Source organism: Carassius auratus, unplaced genomic scaffold (assembly GCF_003368295.1).
Source record: "Carassius auratus strain Wakin unplaced genomic scaffold, ASM336829v1 scaf_tig00001753, whole genome shotgun sequence".
Taxonomy (NCBI): Eukaryota; Metazoa; Chordata; class Actinopteri; order Cypriniformes; family Cyprinidae; genus Carassius; species Carassius auratus.
The window spans coordinates 171,728-196,054 of NW_020523394.1; the positions used below are offsets into that span (position 1 = coordinate 171,728).

At 37.5% G+C, this 24,327-nt stretch overlaps 1 protein-coding gene across 3 annotated transcripts in view; it reads right to left on the reverse strand.

Moving 5' to 3' along the window:
- spock1 (SPARC (osteonectin), cwcv and kazal like domains proteoglycan 1) overlaps positions 1-24,327 on the reverse strand; it is a 218,237-nt gene that overhangs the window by 50,045 nt on the left and 143,865 nt on the right. The window contains exon 4 of one of the 3 annotated variants that reach the window (XM_026242695.1): positions 23,683-23,754. The exons of the other annotated variants lie outside the window; for them this stretch is intronic. Coding sequence (XP_026098480.1) covers positions 23,683-23,754 — 72 coding nt within the window. The remainder of the gene's footprint in view (positions 1-23,682; positions 23,755-24,327) is intronic. 3 annotated transcript variants of the gene reach the window in all.

The following is a 24,327-nucleotide window of genomic DNA, read 5'->3' on the forward strand; positions in this document are numbered from 1 at the left end:
TTATTCTGCTAATTTGTCTCTGAAATGCATCATCTCTTGGAGAAGGTGAAAAAAACGAAAGCTCAAATATGCATATGGATAGTAGGGAGCAGCGTAATAAGTGAGTAATTTAAGTAAGCAGTGTAATGTAAGTTAGGAATGTGATATAAATGAACAGTGTAATACAATTGAGTTGTGTAAACAGTGATTTATGTGACTTCAATTATTTCTTATTAAACTGTAATCAAAGTAAAACGTTTTTTTTTTTTGGAAAAACCACATCCTGGCGTCCATTTGGCCCCCCTTAGAGAATTGGCATGACCCGCCACTGATCTGAACAGAACCATAATATTGTGAAATATTCAGGTAAATCTCATTTCCATAATCATATCACAGGAGACATCTTAAAATGAATGCCTCCTTATTCTGCTTCTGTTTTAAATAGTGTAAATAGTGCTGCAGGGTGAATGAGGTGAAGTTAGTCAATCCGGACTTCACATTCATACCTGTGATTATCCAATCAGAACGAGTCTGTGCTGCCTAATGGCCAATCAGCTTACAGCCTAATTCTGAATGTCACCAGCTAAACAAAAAAAAAAAAACATTCAGATGAATGAGACCTTCATTTTCTGAACACACACTTATAATTTGTGTAATTATAATGCTGTGATCCTGTTTCCACAGAGAGAATGTAAATATATAACATTAACAGAGCCTAAAACACACACACACAGGCGCACACGCACACTTGTCCTGTCAATGCCCTCTGCACTAGGGCACCTGCCTACCAAATGCCATCTGTGCCATCTGCACACTTTGGCATCAATTGTCAATCAGCTCATTCAAATGCACACTAGGGAGACAAGAGGCAACATGAAATCAAAATTTACTTTATATAATTTCTTAAAGGGATAGTTCATCCCAAAATGTAACTTTGCTAAAAATGTATTCACCCTCAAGCCATCCAAGATGTGAATTTCTCCATCATCAGATTTGGAGAAATTCAGCATTAAATAACTTGCCCACCAATGGATCATCTGCAGTGAATGGGTGCCATCAGAATGATAGTCCAAACAGCTGATAAACATCACAATAAACGACACTGCTCCAGACCATCAATTAACATCTTTTCAGTGTTAATTTCGTTGACGAAGACTATGACGAAAAATATTCGTCAACTAACCTTTTTCACGGACGAAAACTAAATAAAAACTAAATAAAAAGTCAGATATGATGACGAAAAACGTGACGAAATATAACTGACACTTTAGTCAACGATTAAAAATGAGACGAAAATATATGGGCGGGACGAATGGAGAAGAGATCCAATCAGAGCGAATCTTTGAGGGTAGGTTGATCTATGCAGAAGCAGCCGAGCCATTATAAAAAGCCGCGGCAAATGCAAGCGCCACAGCTAAACAAACGCAGCAGCAGTTACACAGAAAAGAGAACAAATATGAGTTTGCAGAAATTCGCACAGTTTCGAGGACGTTTTCATAACAGTTAAGTTGTTTACACAGGGAACTACACTGCGACCTTTTGAAATGCCATTGCGACCCAAATTTTTATGGGGTCGTAAATGTATCACTGATTATTTTTGTACCTACTTATGCTATGTTTTAATATGAGCATTTATTAAAACAGAAATGTGTAAGAATACGTTTTATAACGTGCTCCAAGCATTCAACACATCAAGTTGGCTTCAGCCCCGCGCTGCGGGAAAGTTGAACTGAGCAGCTGGTTACTCGCGCAACACTGAACCGAGTTCTCCTTCAGGACGTTTGCGTCCTCCTGCACCTGAACGAACAAATACAAATCGCATTTTAAATAAACATAAGAAAAAGAGCGAAAAGTGAAAGAGCTCAATTCAGCAGCGTGGTGTTCTGGTGTTCAGGGAGCAAGCAGAGACGCGTCTCAAAGTCTTCTTGCTTTTGTACCGACAACAAATACATACTAAATATGTCGAAATACCCGTCTTGGAAAGTGTGTTCGAAAAGGTCTGTAGTTGTGTCTTCAGTGAAAGTAAAGAGTTGGAAAGAAATCGGATGTGTATCTTTATAACGGATGCATTTGTCTCTTAAAGTGACCGCGCCTAATTTACTAGCTCTGCTGTCAGTGTCTTTAATGTATGAAAATGAAAGTAAATCACTCACTGCTCTTGATTAAATTACTTTGTAGTTTTAAGAAGAATTTATCCAAAGTCAATCCAAAAATCAGATAGAATAGATTATATTGTTTTACTAGTGACTAAAAAAAAAAAAAAATGATTAGGGACCTGAGCATGTTTTGCTTAAGTGTTTCTTTCTTTAATTGCTAATGCAACCTTTTCACACCACAGACTGAACCAAATTAAGCATTGCATCAGACATTATCAAGATGAATTTGTTGTTCTGACACAGTTTAACCCTGAGTTATTGTCATATTTTATTACCAATTTCTAAACTACAGCAGATAAACTGTGATATTGTAAGAAACATTGAAGGTGTCTGAATACATTTTGGTTTGATTGTGTATTTTATTTTACAGTGAAGACTATGCAGTGCTATTTTAAATGAACAAAAACAAACTTAAAAAATGTAAACTTTGTGTAAATATCACAAATAAAGAAATAGAATGAACATACAATACAAATATAATATAGGTGGTTGTCTATTTCAATAATACTGTACTTCATCTTGAAAGAATGTCATATGCATTGCATATCATTCAGGACGAATGCATATCTTTTTCAGAGAGCATGTATATTTTTCATTGAGAGCAGGCCTTATGTTTATTTTATAAATACCATTCCATAACAGACTGATGGAAACATTTAGTCAAGTCAACTAAGTTGACTTTGTTCTACTAAAAAAAAAAAACTAGACTAAGACTAAAAGACTTAAGACTAGACTAAGACTAAAACTCTTATGATATTTAGTCGACTAAAACTAGACTAAGACTAAAACATTTCAGATGACTAAAATGTGACTAAAACTAAATGGTGTGTTATTCAAAAGACTAAGACTAAGACTAAATCCGAATTTGCTGTCAAAATTAACACTGCATCTTTTGAAGCCTAAAGCTGCATATTTTTAAGAAACAAATGCATCATAAAGATGTTTTGAACTCCAAAACACAGTTTTTGGCTAAAATATGAGTTCATAATCCATAATAACTCTTCCTCCAGTGAAAAAGTAAAACCACTGTCCTCTCACATCAAAATCCAACCACACATTTGTATAGAGCTGTTTTGGACTGTTTGGGCTTGTAAATGGTGCTTGTAAACGGTGCTTGATCTGTGCATATCTCTCTGCTGTTTCAGACAGGGTGACATTTTCACTGGAGAAAGCATTATTATAGATTATGGGTTCGAAAGCAACAATTAAAAATGTCTTGATGGATTTGACTCTTACAAACGCACAGCTTTTGCAGAGGAGTCATTGGGGAGCGAGTGCTGGATTACTACATTTCTCCAAATCTGTTTTCATGAAGAAACAAACTCATCTACATCTTGAATGGCCTGAGGGTGAATACGTTTTCAGATCCTTCAAATTTCTTTTTTTGTGAACTATTCCTTAATGTATGCTCCTGGTCTTCTTATGAATGATGTATCAGTATGTATATATATATATATATATATATATATATATATATATATATATATATATATATATATGTGTGTGTGTGTGTGTAAGAAATCACAGTAAATATAATGACAGTTGAATACAGGAGGAAAGTATGAGAATATGCACACGTGCATGTGAATATTCATTGTGTAATTAGTTTGGGCTTCTGTTACAAGGGAATAACCAGTAGTGCTAAAGTTCACGATCTGAGGTGAACTCAAACACTGAGTGTTAATAATATACGACCCTACTGGAGCAAAACACCTAGAGACACTGAATTACACAACACAGACTCAACAGCATTTGAAACTCTCTCTTATTAATGTATTACTGCCTCCAGAAATAGATTTCAAAGTCATTTTAACATCTCATTAGAAAGGCGATGTGTCTCACAGTCCCACTGGTTTCGTCAGTTCCACTAGATGCAACTAAAACTATAAAAAACGGAAGTACTAAAATACTAAAACCTTATTTAAAATACAAACAAATAATAAAATAATATTCAAAAATATCAGTGAAACAATTTTTTTTTTAAATGTTTTATTATCGGTTTTATAATGTTGCCCATTCATCGTCCACTCATCTTGCAATACGAAAAATTGCAATTAAAATCTCTGCACAAACTTCCAATGACACTGCCTTTATGTACATGTCCATCTATCAACTGATCTTATGCCACTTCCTTTTGTCTAAGGCTGCTCCCTCAACATCTTAAGCCCCTCCCACATCGCCTAACTTAGGTTGAAGAATCTGGAGTGTGGCAAAATGTGTCCTGCAGTAGAGGGGTAATTTGGTCATACTGCAATCAGTCATGTGTGACACTGAGGTCAGACGCATCCATATGAAGATGACGAGTATCACACAAGAGTCACAAGGGAACTGCCACACTCAACTGTGCTAAACATGCAGATTATAAAGGATAGTGTTGTGATTGGAGGATATGAAGAGAGAGAGAGAGAGAGAGAGAGAGAGAGAGAGTAGATCAAGCTGTGTTCGTTAGTGTAATGAGGTTATATGTAGGAAGAATCATCTATCACAGCACAGCAGGAGCTGTCAACACACACACATATGCATTTACACAGAGATTAAATCAGGACATTAAATCATAGACATCTATCGCTTTTATGGAAAACTAAATATAGTAACTACAGACTAACTGCCCAAACCCTTAAAGAAACCTTAAAAACAAGCATTATTCACTTTATGAACAGGGTTTCCTTTCAGTCAGTCATGTTCAACATTATGTCAAAATTGACATTAGAGGTCTCATTTTGGGAGCCCCAATCACCTTATGAGAAATGGCCAGTGACAAAAGGGAAGTGGAATTTGCATGCCAAGCTACTTGCCGTACATACAGGTATATATTGATTGCTTTGTTAAAGCTTTCTCTCTTATCAAGAGATCGACGGAAAAACAAAGAAGCCTACACTCTGCAGGAGATTCTTGGCTGTGTTGTAGAGTGCATTCAGCAGTGTGTCCATCTCTGTGCACTAAAGCCTGAAAGAGCAATTTCTTACAGTTTGTTCGGTCGAGAGTGTCTTATGAGATGTCTTTCCAACAATGTGCTTCTACGGTAGTTTCCTTAGGGTGGACATGGTAGCTGCCTCACTTGTCTGGGCTGCAAGCATGCTGACATGGCATTTGTGGATGATTCCACAATCATGAGGTCGTGTTCTCATTCATTATGAGGCTTCCCTTGAGCTTATCCCAGTCCGGTTCCTCTGGAAGTGAAGATCTCTGAATTCGCCTCCGTCCCCCAAACACATTTGAGGCTGGACAACTGGTATCTGGGCTCCGGATGTGACTCTCAGCCACGCTACGTCCCAGTGCCTTTCTTCCAAGGCTCCCTACACTGATTGGTCAAGTTTGAGCTCTTCCCTCCAAACTTCCTTTTATGGTGGTGCAGCAAAGGGGTACGTTGATGTTCCCCAGGTGGAGTGTGTGGTTGCAGTGCACCTGTGCTCACAAAACAGCGCCACCTGGAGGAACCGTCCATGCATCCCATCTAAATCCTGTAAGCTGTCATCAGCCCTGGCTGCCAAGGCATACAGTGCTGTGGGCCGCCTCTGCCCTGCACACCATGGCCATCCTGCAAGTACACCAGGTCAAGGAACCCCATGGCACGGATGCTCTGGCACATAGCTGGTCCCAGGGTTTATCCAAGTATGCCTTCTGGATGGAAAGCAATAGACCTCTCTGACCTCTTAGGAATTTGAGGACCCCCAGAGATGCACAAACATTATTGTGGTTTCCTTCCAGCAAGAGAAGACAAGGCTGTCCCCCTCCACTTTGAAAGTGTATGTTTCTTGTCATTGTCATTGGGATGAAGACAACAACTCCCATGATTCCAAACTCAGTCACAGCATCATTAAACTATGACTCTGTTTCTTTGATTTGTTTTGAATACACACCCTCCAGTGGCAAGAAATTCCATATTGTGCCTTTAATTGTCATCACTCCTCTTTTTATCCTTCCAGAGCTACTCTGTGGGACTCAAGACCTGTGAGTGGCACAGGTGTTTCACATTATCATTTACTCCACTGGCCTCACTCTGTTCCCACGGCTCTCAGTCCCACCCAACTAGTCACACTCACATTAACTTGTGCACCTGGCCTGGTTATGTGACCAAAGTGTCCACCACTCCCTTTCAGGACCAGGTGTTGAACTTGCAAGCGCTGCCTTTGGAGAAGGCAAATCCAGCCCCTGTATTGCTGTGCCCCATTAACGCTTTTTGCATTTACGTGGAATGCACAAATCTTGAGAAGCTCTGAGCAGATCTGTGTTTGCTTTGGAGGACAGCAGAAGGGGTCCTGTCTCCAAATAGAGGTTGGCCCACTGGCTAGTTGATGCCATTAATTTGGCATAACAGGGACAAGGTGAGCCGTGCCCCCTGGGGGTGAGAGCTCATTCCAATTAGATTGTTGCCTCCTCCTGGGCATTGGCACACAACACCTCTCTAGCAGAAATCTGCATAGATGCATGCTGCGCAATACCTAATACCTTCGCAAGATTCTATAATCGCTGGGTGAAGACAGTTTCCTCCAGTGTGTAGAGTACCAAAAAAAGGAATGCCGCACCATTCCTCTGGTTAGGATATGTATTCTTATCTTCTTCCAGTAAGTTCTAGTGAAGGAGTTTGTTTCCATGTCCAGTATTTGGGTTGCATGTCATTAGTTACCCCCTTTACTGGACTGGTGCTATACATGAGATTGCTTTGGAAATCTTGTAGGTTCATTCACAATACCGTTTCCCTTGGTAAACACATTGGTGTCTCACAGTGGATTCCAATCCCGGGTCTCACACCAAAGGCATGGGTCTTAACCACTGCGTCATCAACACCCTCAAGTTTGTTTGACTGTGCTGCAACCAGTCTTACTGTTTACATTCCTTTTTAGATGTGTCTCTGCATCCTAACGGTTGCTGAAATCTAGTATTGTGAAAATGTCCCTGGTAAGGCGGTATACTTCTTGTAGATATTAACTTCGACGTAACATCGAATGTGACTGACTGAAATGGAACGTCTCAGTTATGTAAATAAACCTCGTTCCCTGAAAGAGGGAATGGAGACTTTATGTTCCTTATGCCACAACCGTGAACTACGCTGAATAATGGGATGCTTTCTCGGCTCCTCAGCACAAACCTGTAAGAGTGGATACAAAGCCACCATCTTTTATACCCATAAGCATTGGGAGTGGCTTGCCAAGCAAATTCCACTTGCCAATTGTCATTGGCCATTTCTTGTAATGTTCAGAGGTGATTACTTCTCCTAAGTGAGACCACTTCATGTCAGTGTTGATGTTCCTGAAACGAGGGTTACATATGTAACATACATACATACATATGTTCTGTTGCTTGAACATTAACTGACATAAAATAAGTTTAAGCTATTTATATTTTATTTAATTTCAGCTAGTTTACAAGGCAACATTTTCCATTTTCATTTAGTTTAACTTGATGTATTTTAATAACTAAAACTGTAATAATAATAATAATAACAACAACAACAACAACAACAACAATAATAATCGATGGTGACACAAAGGTGATAGGCCTGATCACCGACAATGATGAGATGACCAACAGAAAGGAGGTGAGCACCCTGACTAAATGGTTTCAGGAGAACCACCTCTGACTCAACATCGAAAAGACCAAGGAGCTGGTGGTAGATTTCAGGAGACAAAGCAGAGAACATACACCCATCACCATAGACAGGACACCTGTGGAGCGGGTAAACAGATTTAAGTTCCTTGGCATTCACCTCAGTGAGGATCTCACATGGTCTACACACACTGACGTAGTGCTGAAGAAGGCACATCAACACCTCTTCTTCCTGAGACAGCTGAGGAAGATTGGAATGAGCCCCAACATCCTCAGAATATTCTATACCTGCACTGTGGAGAGCACCCTGGCTGGCTGCATCACTGCCTGGTTTAGAAAAAGAACCACTGGCAACCGCAAATCTCTACAAAGGGTCGTGCGAACTGCCTGCCAGATTGTCGGAGGTGAGATTCCTTCCTTCCAGGACATATACTCGAGGCGGTGTATAAGGAGAGCCCATAGGATCATCAGTGACTCCAGCCACCTATTCCACAGACTGCTTTTTCTGCTGCCCTCAGAAAGACATCTCTGCAGCATCTGATCCTGCACTAGCTGACTGAGGGATAGTTTTATCAGACTAATATGCATTATAATAGAATATAATAGTGTTCCTGTAGCTCAAGTGGTAGAGCATTGCGTTAGCAAGCGTAAGGTTGGGGGTTTGAATCCCAGGGAACACATGTTAGGAAAAAATTGTTAGCTTGAATGCAATTTAAGTCGGTTTGGATAAAAGTGTCTGCTAAATGCATACATTTATTTAAAAAAAAATAATAATTTCATTTACAGTATGCAGTATACACACTGCACTTTAACTCCAACACAGTTCAATACTGGACTATGTACTGTATATACTGCTCTAAATACAATACAATGTATCTTTTACCACTGGATACAATCCAATGCACATCCATGACATTTTGCATATCCAGTTCAGGTATAATCTGTTGCACCTTATTATGTGAATCTATGTGTACATAATGCAGAATGTGTACATCCTGTGTATAATTTTGCACTGCTAACTGTAAGTATGTACATACTGTGTATAATATGTAGTGCTAACTGTAAGTATGTCTAATAGTACACTGTGTGTACTGACTATATGTATGTGTATGTCACTGCCTTCTTGTATAAGTCTGTATGTCTATGTGTAAATTGTATCTGCACTTTCTGGAGCACACTCCCAAGAATTTCACTCACCAAGACACATGTCCTGTAATTGCACAAAAAATTACAAAAAGTGGAAGTGAAGTAGTGAGTCAAGTTAACACAATTTAGAAAACTGAAGAAAAATTTTTCTCAAAAACAATAAAAGGCTTAAAACTTAAAAAATTATATATATATATTGGGGGTTTAACGGTACGTGTATTCATACCGGACCGTTTCGGTACAGGGCTTTCGGTACGGTGCACGTGTGTACCGAATGACCGAATGTAATATTTTGTACGCATAACGTAGGTACATTTTCCTGTTTCCAAAGGAACATATTAAGTTGCGTAAGTCTCCCGCCATGCAGCTGATTCTAAGGCCGGTGACACACTGGCTGCGTGGCGTGAGTGTGGCGTTTCTGCTGCGTGTCAAGTCGCGTGACGGCTGCTTCTTGTTTTCTGTGTCTTTACACACCAGAATCATGCCTGACGCGGCTCTGGCTCGCTGCTGCTACTGTAGGTGACATAGAGAGAGGCCACCAGGATCTTGTCTTCATGACAACAATATCTATACTTCATGTTGAGCATAAATATAAAGCCTACTGATAAAGGACACCGTCAACAGTATTGACGGCAAAATAGACAGGTGCAATATGCCAGTGTGTCACCGGCCTAAGGTTTTCAAAAGGCATCACGCAAGTGTGAACATCACTACAACTGGGGAAAAAAACTATTGTAATTCAAACGCAGCTCCCATCGGCATTTAAACAGACCTTTGCTCTTAATTCCGATCGGTCCAACGCAATAACGAAATCTGAGCAGGTCTAAAAACTGTAACTGGTGATGCTGCAAAAGTGATATACATTTTTTAAATATGAGCAGGCATACAAGCTGGGATTGGTAATGCTGCACTGTAATCATAGTTATTTATTTATATTTTTCATTATATTTTATTATATGATATTGCTTTGAGACTGAGAGTATTTTATTTAGTGGAGAACTTTGCAGCAGTATTATAATATCTTATACTTTTTTTATTTTATATATATTTTATTAAAAAAAGGATTAAAAAAAAAAATGTTAACAAATTATAAAAAATAGTTTATAGTAATAAACCTGCAGTTTAATGTTTGCATTTCTTTCCCTTACTGTACCGAAAATGAACCGAACCGTGAGTTTAAAACCGAACTGTGATTTTTGCGTACCGTTACACCCCTAATATAAATAAATATATATATATATATATCTATATATATATATATATATATATATATATATATATATATATATATATATATATATATCAGAATCAGAATGAGCTTTATTGCCAGGTATGTTTACACATACGAGGAATTTGTTTTCGTGACAGAAGCTCCGCAGTACAACAGAATGACAGCGACAGAACATAAAACACATAATAAAAGAATAAAAAATACAAATATGTAGACAGTGAATGACAATATACAAATGACAATTGTATATATATATATATATATATATATTAGGGGTGTAACGATACGCGTATTCGTATTGAACCGTTCGGTACGACGCTTTCGGTTCGGTACGCGGTACGCATTATGTATACCGAACGGTTCGTTGGAGTAATTAATTATATTTGAAAAAAAAAAAAAAAGAGAGATAAAGAAATATAATGATATGCGTTCAACAAGGTAGCCCAATAACCCAAACAACGTAACAGGCAACGCCCCTGACACTCCCGAAGAAGAAAAAAACACCATCTTATATGTTTATGTTAGGCTACTCAGCAGGCGCTCGCTCACTCAGTACGCGCTGAAGGCTCGTTGCAAAATAGCCAATGCGTTTAACAGACTAGAAATGAGAAGATCCTCCAATAACCAACAGGTCTGGTGTTTGGGTGCACTTTGGATTCCCTTTAAGCTATAATGGTGATGGCAAGAGAGTGGTGGATAAAAAAACAACGGTATGTCGCATCTGCAACATGACAGGGTACACCAGCGGGATTACAAAAAAAAAAAAAAAAAAAATACAGCGGGAATATCTGGGATATATGCGTCAGTACTATCTGGGAAAAGACGAAAAAAAGGAGAAACATGCACGCAGCAAACTATCCCTGCAGCATTTAGACACTATAGCTTACAGGGAATCCAACCCAAACACCAGACCTGTTGGTTATTTTAGGATCTTATATTTCTGGTCTGTTAAATGCATTAGACATTTTGCAACGAGCCTTCAGCGCGTGCTGAGTGAGCGAGCGCCTTAGGGGCCGTTCACATATCGTGCCTAAAAACGCATGGAAAACGCTAAGCGCGTCTTTCTCCTCCTTTCCAAAGCGCTCGGGCAGAAGCGCTCATGAGGCGTCTGTCTTTGCTAAGCAACAATGACGTGCTCTCTCCATGAGACGCGGAAATTTCAGCGAAGGATAAATGGATTTGCAGCTCTAAAAATCGCTTGCAGTAGCTCTGCTACTGAATTTATTTCAAAATTGCAATCCATATACAACTATGATCAGCTGTTCCTTCATCTTGGCTGAGCTCTCAACCTTGTTACGGGAAAGGATGAAGCTGATTGGTTGGTTCTTGTCACATGACCCGCGGTGCGCTTGCGGCATTCTGAAAAGTTGAGATGTTTTTACATTTTGCTGTATCTAAAACGTATCGAACCGAACCGAACCGAACCGTGACATCAGTGTATCGTATCGAACCGAACCGTGAATTTTGTGAACCGTTACACCCCTAATATATATATATTAATAAGAACTATAAACTATAAAAACAGTAATAGAAATCATTTGTATGTTAAAGGTTTTGGCAGATTTAGCTCACTTGTCTAGACGATTCAGTCTGCAAAGTCAAAATAAACCTAAAACTATGATTCTGTAAGAAAAAGCTTTCTCTGTGGAAATAATTAGCTTGAATGTGATGCTTTAATTAACGTAAACATATAACACTGAAGTTCACCTGCAGAGCAAAACTAATGGATGTTAAGCAGGAATGAACACACCTTCAGCTCTCTAATTCAGACAAGTCTTACAGCTCATTCGTTCATCCATCGCTCTACGGTGAGAAAAACCCAGAAGAAAGTGTTCAACATTGAAAGATTATTCAGCGCTAACAGCTATGGAAACCTTGTGCAAAAACATAAGTATAATTCCACGTTTAATTAAAGTATTAAAATGATAATCTCTAGGGAAGTTAAGACGCCGCAGGGATTCGGCGGGATTTTAATGAACAAGCTCAGTGTTAACTGAAAACGCCCTTCAGGACATGAGTGATGGGTGGAACGTGTGCGCCTCTCGCCCCGGTGCCCCATGGGAGAACGGTGTCTCCCAAAACTACTGAAAATTCATGAGCAGCACTCTGATTATTGGCCAGTTTCAGAATAGAAGCATTTAAAGGGTTTGCTGTAGTAAAGACTTCCTTCTGCCTTAAAATAATGTTTGGAGAAGCAGAATAAATTTGAACAGGCCTACGGAAGGAGCATCAAAGAAAGAACCAAAGAGGCAATTTACACTTCCTGAAAGATGTGAAATGCATGCACAGAAAAATACACAAAGCAACACAAAACACACACTTAAAAGAGGTTGAGTTACTGCAATTTAAGTTTCCATTTATTAAAGGTTTAGCCATTGTGCTGTGGTGGAAATCCTTCCTTTTTCAATCAAAAATGACTGGCCTTTTAAAAATTGCTAGTAAATCTCCTGATATCCTATTATCAAAGTCTTAGATTCTTAAAAAAAAAAAAAAATTAATCTGCGATTATGCACCCCAGTTTTAAAAGTAAAAAACAAAACAAAAAAAAAACCTGTGGTTACCTGTGGTAACGGAACGAAAACAGAAATGGACAAAGATTGAATCCAATATTTGGTAGTAATATAGCATAACAGGAAATTTTTAAGCAGTTTTCATTTAGGCAAATCACTTTTGACCAACGACACCACAAGTGTAAGAAAGTTGGAAAAAAATTAGACACATTTGAAATCAGTGTAAAATCATCTGAATTCTATTAAACAATGTTTATTCTGATGATTATAAATGCAATTTATAGAATCAAATAAATGTTTTATTATATTGCTATTGCAGTAATTTTACAAAATCTATAAGCCACTGAAGGTTGTCTACCATTATTTTAGTATCTATTACAGTTATACATTTAAACAGTTTTTATTTTAGTTCAAGTTAGTTTTTTAAATCTTTTTTAAAGTTTTGTATTAATTTTATTTGCATAAACTGAACTGAAAATAAAACATAAACCATAAAAACATATTTCTTACTTGAAATAAAATAAATATTAGCTGAAATAAAATAAAATTTTAGCACACAAATTATTTCAGCTAGTTTCCAAGGCATCATTTCTCATTTTTGATTAGTTGACGTACTAAAATAACTAAAAATAAAAATTAACTAGACATCCATAATTTAAACAACTACCAGGGTTCGTACACATTTTTACTAATACATTTCCATATCTTTTCCATAACTTTTGAGACGATATTTATGACATAATGTTCCATTATTTTCAAGAATATATGTAACATAAGAATAAAAATCTTTGTTAAAATGTATAATAGCATATGTTAAATAAAATGAATGACTATTGATGCAACTTATTTGCTTTAAGTACAAGCTGCAACTATGACTTATGTTACTCCACGCAGAGAACATATCGTATCATCACATCACTGAATATTATCATTTATTTAACCAATATGATCAACTAAACTCAGGACCTGACTTTCATTTAGATAACTGTTTCGGTCTAACAGTAGTTTTCAGGGACAAAAATAAACAGAAACTGAATAAACTGTAAATTAAAAACAGATTAATCATTAAAATCATAGTTACATATATTATTTAAGACCAGTGATTGACCTATTTATTTATTTATTTACTGTAATTGGTCTTTTGCTGTTGGTTTAACATCAATGAGGTTAATGATGGTACAGCTTTATTAGGCTTCTGTCCCTTTAAGACCAACTGCACAGATCTAGTGTACTGATGATACGCAATGGTTTTCTTTATAAATCTCAACAACTGCTTACATTTACTTGCGGATATTCACCAGAATGGGCATTCTGACATCATTCTGAGAGTGTTTTGTTACTTAATTGCAATAAGCTTGTGAGGTGTTGGCGAAGCGGCTTTATGTTCACATACTTTGGATGTGACTGTGAGCTCACAGAAAACTGTTGTGGAGTGCTTAAAAAGATGGTTTTAAAAGATTAAAATAAATAAATAAAGATGTGCAATGATACAGTTTTGTGATGATGCAACAGTGACCCGATTAGGCAAGTGACAATTCGATTAATTGTCCACAAACATGAGCAAAAATCTTGTATTACAGCATGCAGCGTCCTCTTGTAGAACAGATGAGATGTGCTGATGTGAAGCCGTTTTGAGAGAGCGAAAGAAAAGAGGTACCGCTTAATCATTCAAGCTGTGTTCATATGACTGATTTGATTCGATGTTCTGTGTGGATTTATTTACACTCAACTTAAAGCTGCAGTAGGTAACTTTTGTAAAAATGTATTTATTGCATATTTGTTAAACCGGTCATTATGTCCCGACAGTAGAATATGAGACAGATAATCTGTGAAAAAAAAAAAAAATCCTCTGGCTCCTCCCAGTGGTCCTATTGCCATTTGCAGGAATACATCGCTCCCGGTAAAAAACAACCAATCAGAGCTGCGGTCTGTAACTTTTTTGTGTGTTCAAAATTTACAAAATGTATATAATAAGCGAGTACACCATGAATCCATTTTCCAAACCGTGTTTTTAGCCTGTCCTGAATCACTAGGGTGCACCTATAATAAGTGTTTATATTCAGACTATTTTAGATTGCTTCGGGGGTACCACGGCGGAGTAACCCAGTACCTTTGTGATTCTTCATAGACATAAACAGAGAGAAGTAGTTCCGGCTACGATGTTCTTCCGCAAGGCGCAAGCTGTTCTGTTTATTAACCGCTAGAGCGTCAAAAGTTACCGACTGCAACTTTAAAGTTTGAAAGTCTGTGTGAGTTTGTTCCTCTTCCTCTCACACACATTTGGAGCTAATCGTCTTTATTATGTTGGCTCAGTGAACTGGGTTTTTCTCAAGGTCACGCACACTGTAATCCAGCTTTAAAAAAAAAAGGAGAAAAGAAGCGAAATCCTGACGTTTGAGAGGAAACATTGAGCTCATCTTTAAAAGCCAGTGTGGTGAGTCCTGATACAGACGTGACATCAGACACACACACGTAAGTGAGCGAGGAAGGGGTTACCATAGCAATTGACCACACGTCTGACGCCCTACACTACCCAAGGGTCACTTTTAATGGTGATTAAAAGACTAGGGGAATACAATCATGGGCAGACATTTAATGGATTAATGCTCAGATGTGGCGCTGAAACCAGCTGCCGGTGAATTAAAGGCTGTTCCTGTGGACTTAAAGAGACAGGAACACGTTTACAGCAGTCAGAGGTAAGAAAAATTTTAATATACGTAATTACTGGCTGAATCTTGTACAAACACCATCATTAGACACACACTAAATTATACAACCTTACAAAATACACTGCCTTGAGATGCACAAAATGAACTGACCATCACAGCCAATCACAACATTTGATGTTTAATGTTGGTAAGAATTTATTTTTTTAATTATTATTATTGTGAAATAACTTAAAACTGAATTTTCAGCATTATCACTCCGGTCTTTAGTCACATGATCCTTCAGAAATCATTCTAATATGCTGATTTACTGCTCAAGAAAATTCCTGATTATTATCAGTGTAGAAGGTTCAAAAGAACAGCAATAATTTGAAATGAGAATCTTTTGTAACATCATGAGACTAGATACGGGATTCAAAAGAGGTCTGTTTTGATTGCAGACAGCAGAGAATGCTAATCACAAATAATAAATCCAACTAATTAACAATGAAACTCCTTAAAATCATCAGTCAGTAGGACAAAGTCAGATGTCAGACAGATGTCTGAATGGACAGGTTGGGTTGTGCTCGTCCTCAAAAACCATCAACAAAATTACAGAGAAAAAGGCAACATTAAAAACGAGTTCACAATGGGGATAAACATGGTTTATGTGTTTTGTGCTCTGTTGTTAATTGCACTGAATCCCATTTCTATGTTTATGCAGTCAACTGGCTTGAGTATTTCTCATATTCAGCAGCCTAATACAATATTTGTCTCAGTGTTTGGCTGGTAAATCTCACTCCTGCTGTTGATGTATTTACTAAACTGCCAGTTTTGCTACTAAATCACATGGCAGTTGCTTCAATGCATTTAGGGGTGTGGTCCTGGTCAACACAATCTCCTGAACTCCAAACTGAATGTCAGAATGGGAAATAAAGATGATTTAAGCAATTTTGAGGGTGGGATGATTGTTGGTGCCGGACTGGCCGGTCTGGGTATTTCACAATCTGCTCAGTTACTGGGATTTTCACGCAGAACCATTTCTAGGGTTTACAAAGAATGGTATGAAAAGTGAAAAACATCCAGTATGCGACAGTTCTGTGGGAGAAAATGCCTTGTTGATGCTAGAGGTCAGAGGAGAATGGGCCGACTGATTCAAGCTGATGGAAGAGCAACTTTGAGTCAATCAAAAGGGGTCATATGATGCGATTAAAATTTGTATTTTCCTTTTAGAGTGTTACAAGCTCTTGGAGCATGAATAAGATCTGTAAAGTTGCAAAGACTAAAGTCTCAAACCCAATGAGATTTTCTTTAACAAAGTTAACTCTGCCATGCCCCTAAAATGGCTCATTCAAACACGCCTCCACATGTCTACATCACTATGTGGAAATATTTGTAATGCCGCCCAAATATTCACACAAAGAAAGAAGGTGTGGTTTCAGTAACCACAGTTTGTGTTGAAGCAGTTGTATCAGGGAGATGCTATGTGTATCTAAGTGAAAGTAAAAGCACTTTATTTGGACTTCCAAAATGCATTTAGGAATCTTTAAGATTGTAGTGTGTGTGTGTGTGTGTGTGTGTGTGTGTGTCTGTGTGAGAGAGAGAGACCAATGAGCAATAGCTACATTTACTACAGAATGTCTTAAAGTCTTAGTTCAAGTTAGCTCATTAAATAACACAGCTGCAACTTTCGGTTTTAACAACGTGTTATTAAATATTGGAATACCTAAGATTAATGAATGTTCAGAAGAATTTTTAATTGGCAGTTTATGTTAACTAATGAATTAATTAATGTTAACTAATGAAGCCTTAATGTAAAGTGTGATTGAACAATAAAGAATCAAAACGCTTATCGAAACATTATCTACAGCATGTTGTATTCAATATAAAAAATAAAAATAAAAAGGTTGAAAAAAAAATTGCCTATTTAGTCTAAATATTTAAGTATTTTGTGCTGTGATACACCATCGTGAATACACAATTCTGAATGGCTTTTTAAAATTATTAAAATATGTTTTTGAAATTAGCACAGCTGCTTTATTTATGAGGTTTCCAGGGTAAGGGCTGTATTTTCTGCAGTTTAGCGCCATCTGCTGTCAGAGAGTGAATGTGCTTTCATTCAGCGCCATGTGCTTCTCATGCGTGCTTGTTTACATCAGAGCGCACAAGTGTCTTTCAAGCACCGTACAGCTGTGTTGTGCATTTTGAGCAGTTGATGGGAAAATTATTCTTAAAGTGCATTCCAAATTCTGAATAATTTGTAATACATAATTATTCAAGGTTTTTAAAAGTGCCCACGATAACAATAGCATGTATATCCATTACCATGATATATTGCATTACTGAATACCGGCACATGGACGTTATTAAATATACAAAATACACTACTTGAGATGCACAAGTGAAATGCACAATAACAGCCAATAACAACATTTGATGTTTAATTTTTGTAAGATTTTGTTGGCCAATCAGAGCAGACTGTGCTTGTCAGTAGGAGGTTTTTTTTAGAAAATGATGCGTTTGAAAGAGGGGGGCATAGAGACCTACAATAATGTATAGTATTTGAAAAATAATGTGTTTTTTAAACATGAAAGCATGTCAACATATTCTGTTACAACAAATAATGATCTTTAAAAAAAGCATCATATGACCCCTTTAAACCACAAAAACATAAGTGAATGGCCCTTAACAGTTTTTTTCACGTTCAGCAAGTTTCTGCATTCCACTGCATCTTTTGCAGCCTCTCATGCATGACATAAAAACATGTCTTGTATATATAACCACAATAGCACCTTCTGTGTATTCAAAAAATGAAAAATGAAGCAGCAAAAAGACATCTGAAAAACGATTTAATGTTGCAGTGTGGAATGCTAAACACATTCTGTGTGAACGGGTTAAGATGTTAATATTACTTTAATATAAAATAAACAAAACAGTCTGTAGTGCGTCGTTGTGTATGTGTAAAGCGCAGTCACAGTGCACTGAGGGCATTTTGGAAACTCAGACAGGATGAGCGAGAGAGTGATGCTGAGGAGAAAAGAGGCAGAGAGGAGGTTAGTGGAGGACAGTGTGTGTGCGTGTGTGTTGCTGACAGCGCTCAAAGAGACTCCAAACACCACAGAAGAATCCAGAATGCCCTTACTGCTCAAGAGACACGGATTAGCTCTTTCTGATTATCTGCCCTGTCACACTCCCATCATCCTTCACTCTCTCAAAAGACAAACAATGGCATGATCAGTTTAACTGCATACAAGAAAACGAGAGTGTGCACAAATCAGACGTCCGTGTTGACGTTCAGACCAACAGCACAATTGTAAATGTGATATTGAGAGAAATTAAGTTAAACTGAGTAAATTACATTTTAAACACAATATTCACAATTAATTTGTGTATTTGCACTCCATCAGTGATTGTAGTTCTGAGCAAATCCTCAACAGCACTAATGCTGCACTCTCGTGCTATCAAAGTTATCATAAATACGAGTTTCTTAGTCAGAAATTAGACATGAACGGGACTCTCTAGTCATATTTACAACTGGGAAATTCTGAGATCATTTTGATACCCGAATTTCCAACTTGGGCGAGCCATAGACTTTAAAATGGCAGAGGAGAAAAACATAGCAGTAGCATTCATTTTTCTCACAACATCTACATTACTTTCTCCTGCCATTATAGTAATGTATATTTATAAAAATAACCATTTGATGCATAGTGTGTGTATTGAACACATTAAAAATATCATTTATTTGACCGAAATCTAGGAATGTTTATATGTTTGCTTATAAATGAGAGAATACATTTTCTATAAAGCTGTTGGATATTGACTAAATATCTTCTAATCTATACCTTTTGGCTTTAATAAGATTTCCCCCAAAAACAAGCAAGAATGAATAGGCTGTCCGCCATGATTTATGTTCTTTCAGACAAAAAAACACGTGAACATGACACAATTGAAATTACAACTTCAGATGTGGGAAGTAGGAAGTTTCCGATAGCATGTGAAGGCATCATTACTGTCATGTCTCTAAAAAACCATAATGGCATTCTCAATGAATCACTGTTTTTCAGAGGATGATTCACTGACTCCCTTGCTTGTTTTAATCCTGGGTGTGTTTGAACGAATCGGTCGAGTTAATGATTCACTGACTCGCTTGTTTTGTTCTTGAATGATTTGAATGTGATTTCATACAAATCGGTTCAGTGAATTATTCCGTACCATACTCATTTGTTTTGTTTCTGAATTAATAAGTGGTTTTTAACAAATAGGTTGAGTGAACGATTCACTTTCACTCCTTTGTTTTAATTCCTGTTTGAATGGATGTTTTTGAACGAATCAGTTGAATCAAGGACTCACTGAGCCACTCACTTATTTCGTCCCTGACTGAATTAGTGTTTTTGAATATATCAGTTGAGCGAATCACAATTACGGTCACTTACTGCCCTCTACTATCATAATTATGTAACTTACAGAAATAGGCAGTGAAAAATCCACACAAATAATGTGCGAATCGAAAGTCTGACAGATTGAGAGATTTATATCTAACTTGTATTTTGTGTGGTGCGACATTCACAGTCTTTTCAGTGTTCTGTTAAACTCCTAAGAAAAAAACACAACTAATTATGTAACATTGTTGCCTTATACAGCAAATAAAGATAAGTTGTTGGGTTTTGTTTGACGTGCCATTACTGCTCTTTTGTTGTTGTGGCTGTGAGGTCGAGTCTCTCAGCTGTCAGAGGGCAGTTTCACACAGCGACCGTCTCAGCAAAAACAACATATTAGGGCCACTGCAGCTTCGCTCAGAGCGTCTGTTTTCACTCTCTCCTTCTTCACGAGAGGAGGAAACTGGATCTTGTCTTTGTGATGAATTGCGGTGGGAATTACTGCGGTAAAAACACTAGTCTCTTTCATCCGTTGTTCTCTCCTCTTGGCACGTCAGCTCTAATTGGGACGGTGATGGAGGCGAGTCACCGTCCACAGCCCAGTTTCCTTTCCAGTGTTTCATTGACAAAGCACATATCTGCAGCCGCAAGCCATCCTGGCTGAAAATGCACCGTCTGCCCCCAAAGACTTTGATACCTGTCCTGCAGCCATATTGGCCCAATAGCAGCTGTACATCCCAGCTGGCTTTCATTGCCACCCGGCGGCCATTTTGGCTCAGATATGACGAAGAGCTCCCTAAAAAGCTGGAAAAACAGCTCACGCTAATGTTGGCTCAGCTGGTGCCATTCATTTTCAGAGGAGTGCAGATGAAACTGCTTTGGCCTGTAGCGTTACAATTTGTCTCATTTTTGCTCTGAAAACAAACTCACACTCAACCAGCTTCCTCTTCCTCAGGTCAGATCCTTCACACTAGACCAGAGTCTGTCTGTTCGGTTATTGTGAAAGCTGTTGGATTCAGTTTGCATCTATGAGACAATCATGCATTTTCATTGCTTTCTCTTGCCATTTGAGCTTGTTTGCTTTTGATGGTAAAACCAATGTGACAAAAAAATAACAAAAGTGATGCACTTTCCAATGTTGGTATTTGAAGCAGCTAGTCTTTGCTACAGCGAACCCTGGTTTGAAACCAAAAATCAAGCAATCGCATATAAAAACTGCAGACGAGAGAGAATATTTGTGTTCACTAACTAGCAGACCTTTAAAGTCAATGTAAAATCAAAATCAACCCATTTCCTTACCATATACATGGTCCTGATCTTACTGTGAACAATACTTTAAGAATGAATGAGTGCTTGTCAAAGCAATATTTCATCAATATAATAACAATTTGACTTTTCAGCTGTTGTGACCAATTACTTTTCACAAATGGAGACATTTTTTTTTTTTTTTTTTTTACCACACAATTAGTTATTTGAGGACAAAATCGGATGCTGTCAAACATTTTTACATCTTACATTTCAATAGGACACAAGTCACATTATATAAGATTAAAATGTTAATAAAACATGTTGATTTTAAACATATAATGCTGAATGTAGAGTTCAGGAATGTCTAAGGCCTCTAAATGTTCATCAAAACTTTGCTGTTAAACTTGTCACACACAATCTGCTACATTCTTCTGTCATCTGATGGACAGTAGAAAGTGAAAGGTCTTTTATTATAATTGTACTATATTCCATCTTCAGCCTGTGCTTCACGTGTCTTTTTGCTGTCAAATCTGATTTTTATAAAGTAAATACAAGAATAACTTTGATATTTCATGATGAACACTTACTGGACTGAAGCAGCTTAGCCTGATTAGCCAGTTTGAGTCTAAATAAAACTGAGCCGGGTTATTATTATTATTTTTTCTTCATATTCTCACTGTATCAGACTATATGAACCATACAGGCCTGATGGATTAAATATGACACTCAACAACATTCAAACTTATAAACTTAAAAACTCTCTATGTGAAACCTCATGAGTAATGAATGAGATGCTGTTAGAGGCATCAGGATGGTCAGAAAACACAAGGTCCGTTCACTCACTGACTCCAGCTGTTCACCTCCCCGTGGCTTAATTAGATGAAGTGCCAGAGGCCGGCCCGGCTTCTCGGCTCAGCATACTAGTGCAGATTCAGCCATTGCGGCTCAAATGCGGCATGACACGCACAGGCTGTCGGATGCTACGGCTGCCCACTGGACAAGAGGGGGTCAGACAACTCGGACAGACTCCTTTTAATTCAAATCCCACTTATTCTCGCTCTCTCTTTCTCTCAGAAGAATGTGTGTCAGGTGTCTAATCACAGAGTCACAGAGCCACGTCAGGTGGGACTTCAAACACTGACCCCCCAGGGGTTAAAGTTCACTTCCCTCACCTCTCCAGAAGAGTGGCCCAATTACTGTCAGACTTCGGTCAAAAAAATTCGATTAGACTTTTTCTTCAGCAAAGACATGTTAAATTGATCTAAGCTGACAGTAAATACATACAAGAGATTTCTATTTCAAACAAACACCATTCTTTTGAGCTTTCTATTCATCCAAAATCCTGAAAACAACTAATGAATCACGGTTTCCACAAAAATATGAAGCAGCACCGCTGTTTTCAACATTGATAATAATCAGAAATGTTTCTTGAGCAGTAAATCAGCATATTAGAATGATTTCTGAAGGATCATGAGATGCTAATGATGCAGAAAATTAAGCTTTGAGCATGAAAAAAAAAAAAAAAAAAAAAAAAAAAAAAAAAAATATATATATATATATATATATATATATATATATATATATATATATATATATATATATATATATATATATATATATATAACAACAGAAAACTGCTATTTTAAATTGTAGCAAGATTTTACAGTTTTTATGTTATGTGAAGATATTTTACAGTGTTTTACTCTATAAATTCCTACTTACACTAAACATTTTGATTGACAGACAGACAAACAGACAGACAAAAACACCATTCTTTCATCTTAGAAACATTGCCAAGCTACGAAATTTGTTTCTGATGCAGAAAAGCTAGTTCATGCATTCATGACCTCTAGACTGGACTATTTTAATGCACTTCTAGGTGTTTGTCCTGCTTCTTCAATAAACAAGCTACAGGTAGTCCAAAATGCAGCAGCTAGAGTCCTTACCAGGTCAAGAAAATATGATCATATTACTCCAATTTTACAGTCTCTGCACTGGCTACCTATTAAGTTCCGTATCAGTTACAAATTATCATTACTTACCTATAAGGCCCTAAATGGTTTAGCTCCTGCGTACCTAACTAGCCTTCTACCACGCTACAACCCATCACGCACCCTAAGGTCACCAAACGCTGGACTTTTTGTCGTTCCTAGGATAGCAAAGTCCACTAAAGGAGGTAGAGCTTTCTCACATTTGGCTCCCAAACCCTGGAATAGCCTTCCTGATAATGTTTGGGGTTCAGACACACTCTCTCTGTTTAAAACGCATCGCTTTAGCCAAGCATTTGAATAATGTATCTCTTATAAAGCCATTTATGTTGGAACAGCAGCTATGATAATGATGTCTCTATTTGTTTCTATGTTTTTCCACGGCATTTACACAAGCTCCAGACTGGATCCAGAACACCTGAGAAGAGATGATGCTGACCCTCAGAGGACCCCAGATGATGCTAACCCTGAATCAACAAACAGAACTAGAAAATATTGCTACAAGTGTGATTGCATCATATAATTATTGCTGTTAATAATGTTCATCGTCTGGCTGACCATGTCTTGTATAAATTTTTCTGAAAACTATTGTCATACGTGCACAAACTGACAGTCACCACTTATAAGCTATTAATAAATATTGTAGAAACATCATTTTCTGTAAATTTGCTTTGTAGCGAATTTGTATTGTAAAAAGCGCTATAAACTTGAATTGAAATAGACAGAGATAGATAGATAGATAGATAGATAGATAGATAGATAGATAGATAGATAGATAGATAGATAGATAGATAGATAGATAGATAGATAGATAGATAGATAGATAGATAGATAGATAGATAGACAGACTCACCATCAGCCGTTCTGCTCTTGGTCTGTGATTGTGATTTAGGTTTCAGTTCTGATTGTAGGTTTGACTCCCTGTCTGTAAGAAACAAATATTACCCGTCACATAAATAAAGAATCAGGCATAAATACTCTTCATATTTCTGCAACAGTTACAGTCAGTCGACCGTATTTCACAGCATTGTGTGCTTTGTTAATAATATATGATAACTGAAGTGCAATTCATAATACATAAACAGCTAAATACATAAAGCATACACTTTTACTTTAAATTCCCAAACTGAACACACTTTTATGCCATTTGATGAATTCGTATCATATAGTCACAATGTTAGGTGAACATGTTCCTCTGATCAAAAGAATCGAAAACAACAGTAAGGAGTCTGAGGAATCGAACCGCCTAAGATAAGCTGCTCTGCACATTCATTTTATAGCTGGACAGTATCTTCTGACTCATTCATGTCTAGGAATTGTATGAGGAATATCTGAGACATCTGAGAGGACGATATGTAAACAAAGCCTAACGGAGAAGTCCAAGTCTCCTGGGAACCGAAAGACCAATGTCCAGTGAAAGAGCAAAGTCAAGCAATGCCCGATAGAAAATCTCCACAAACATCTGTTTTTACTGTTTTTAATGAAATTCTGAATAAAA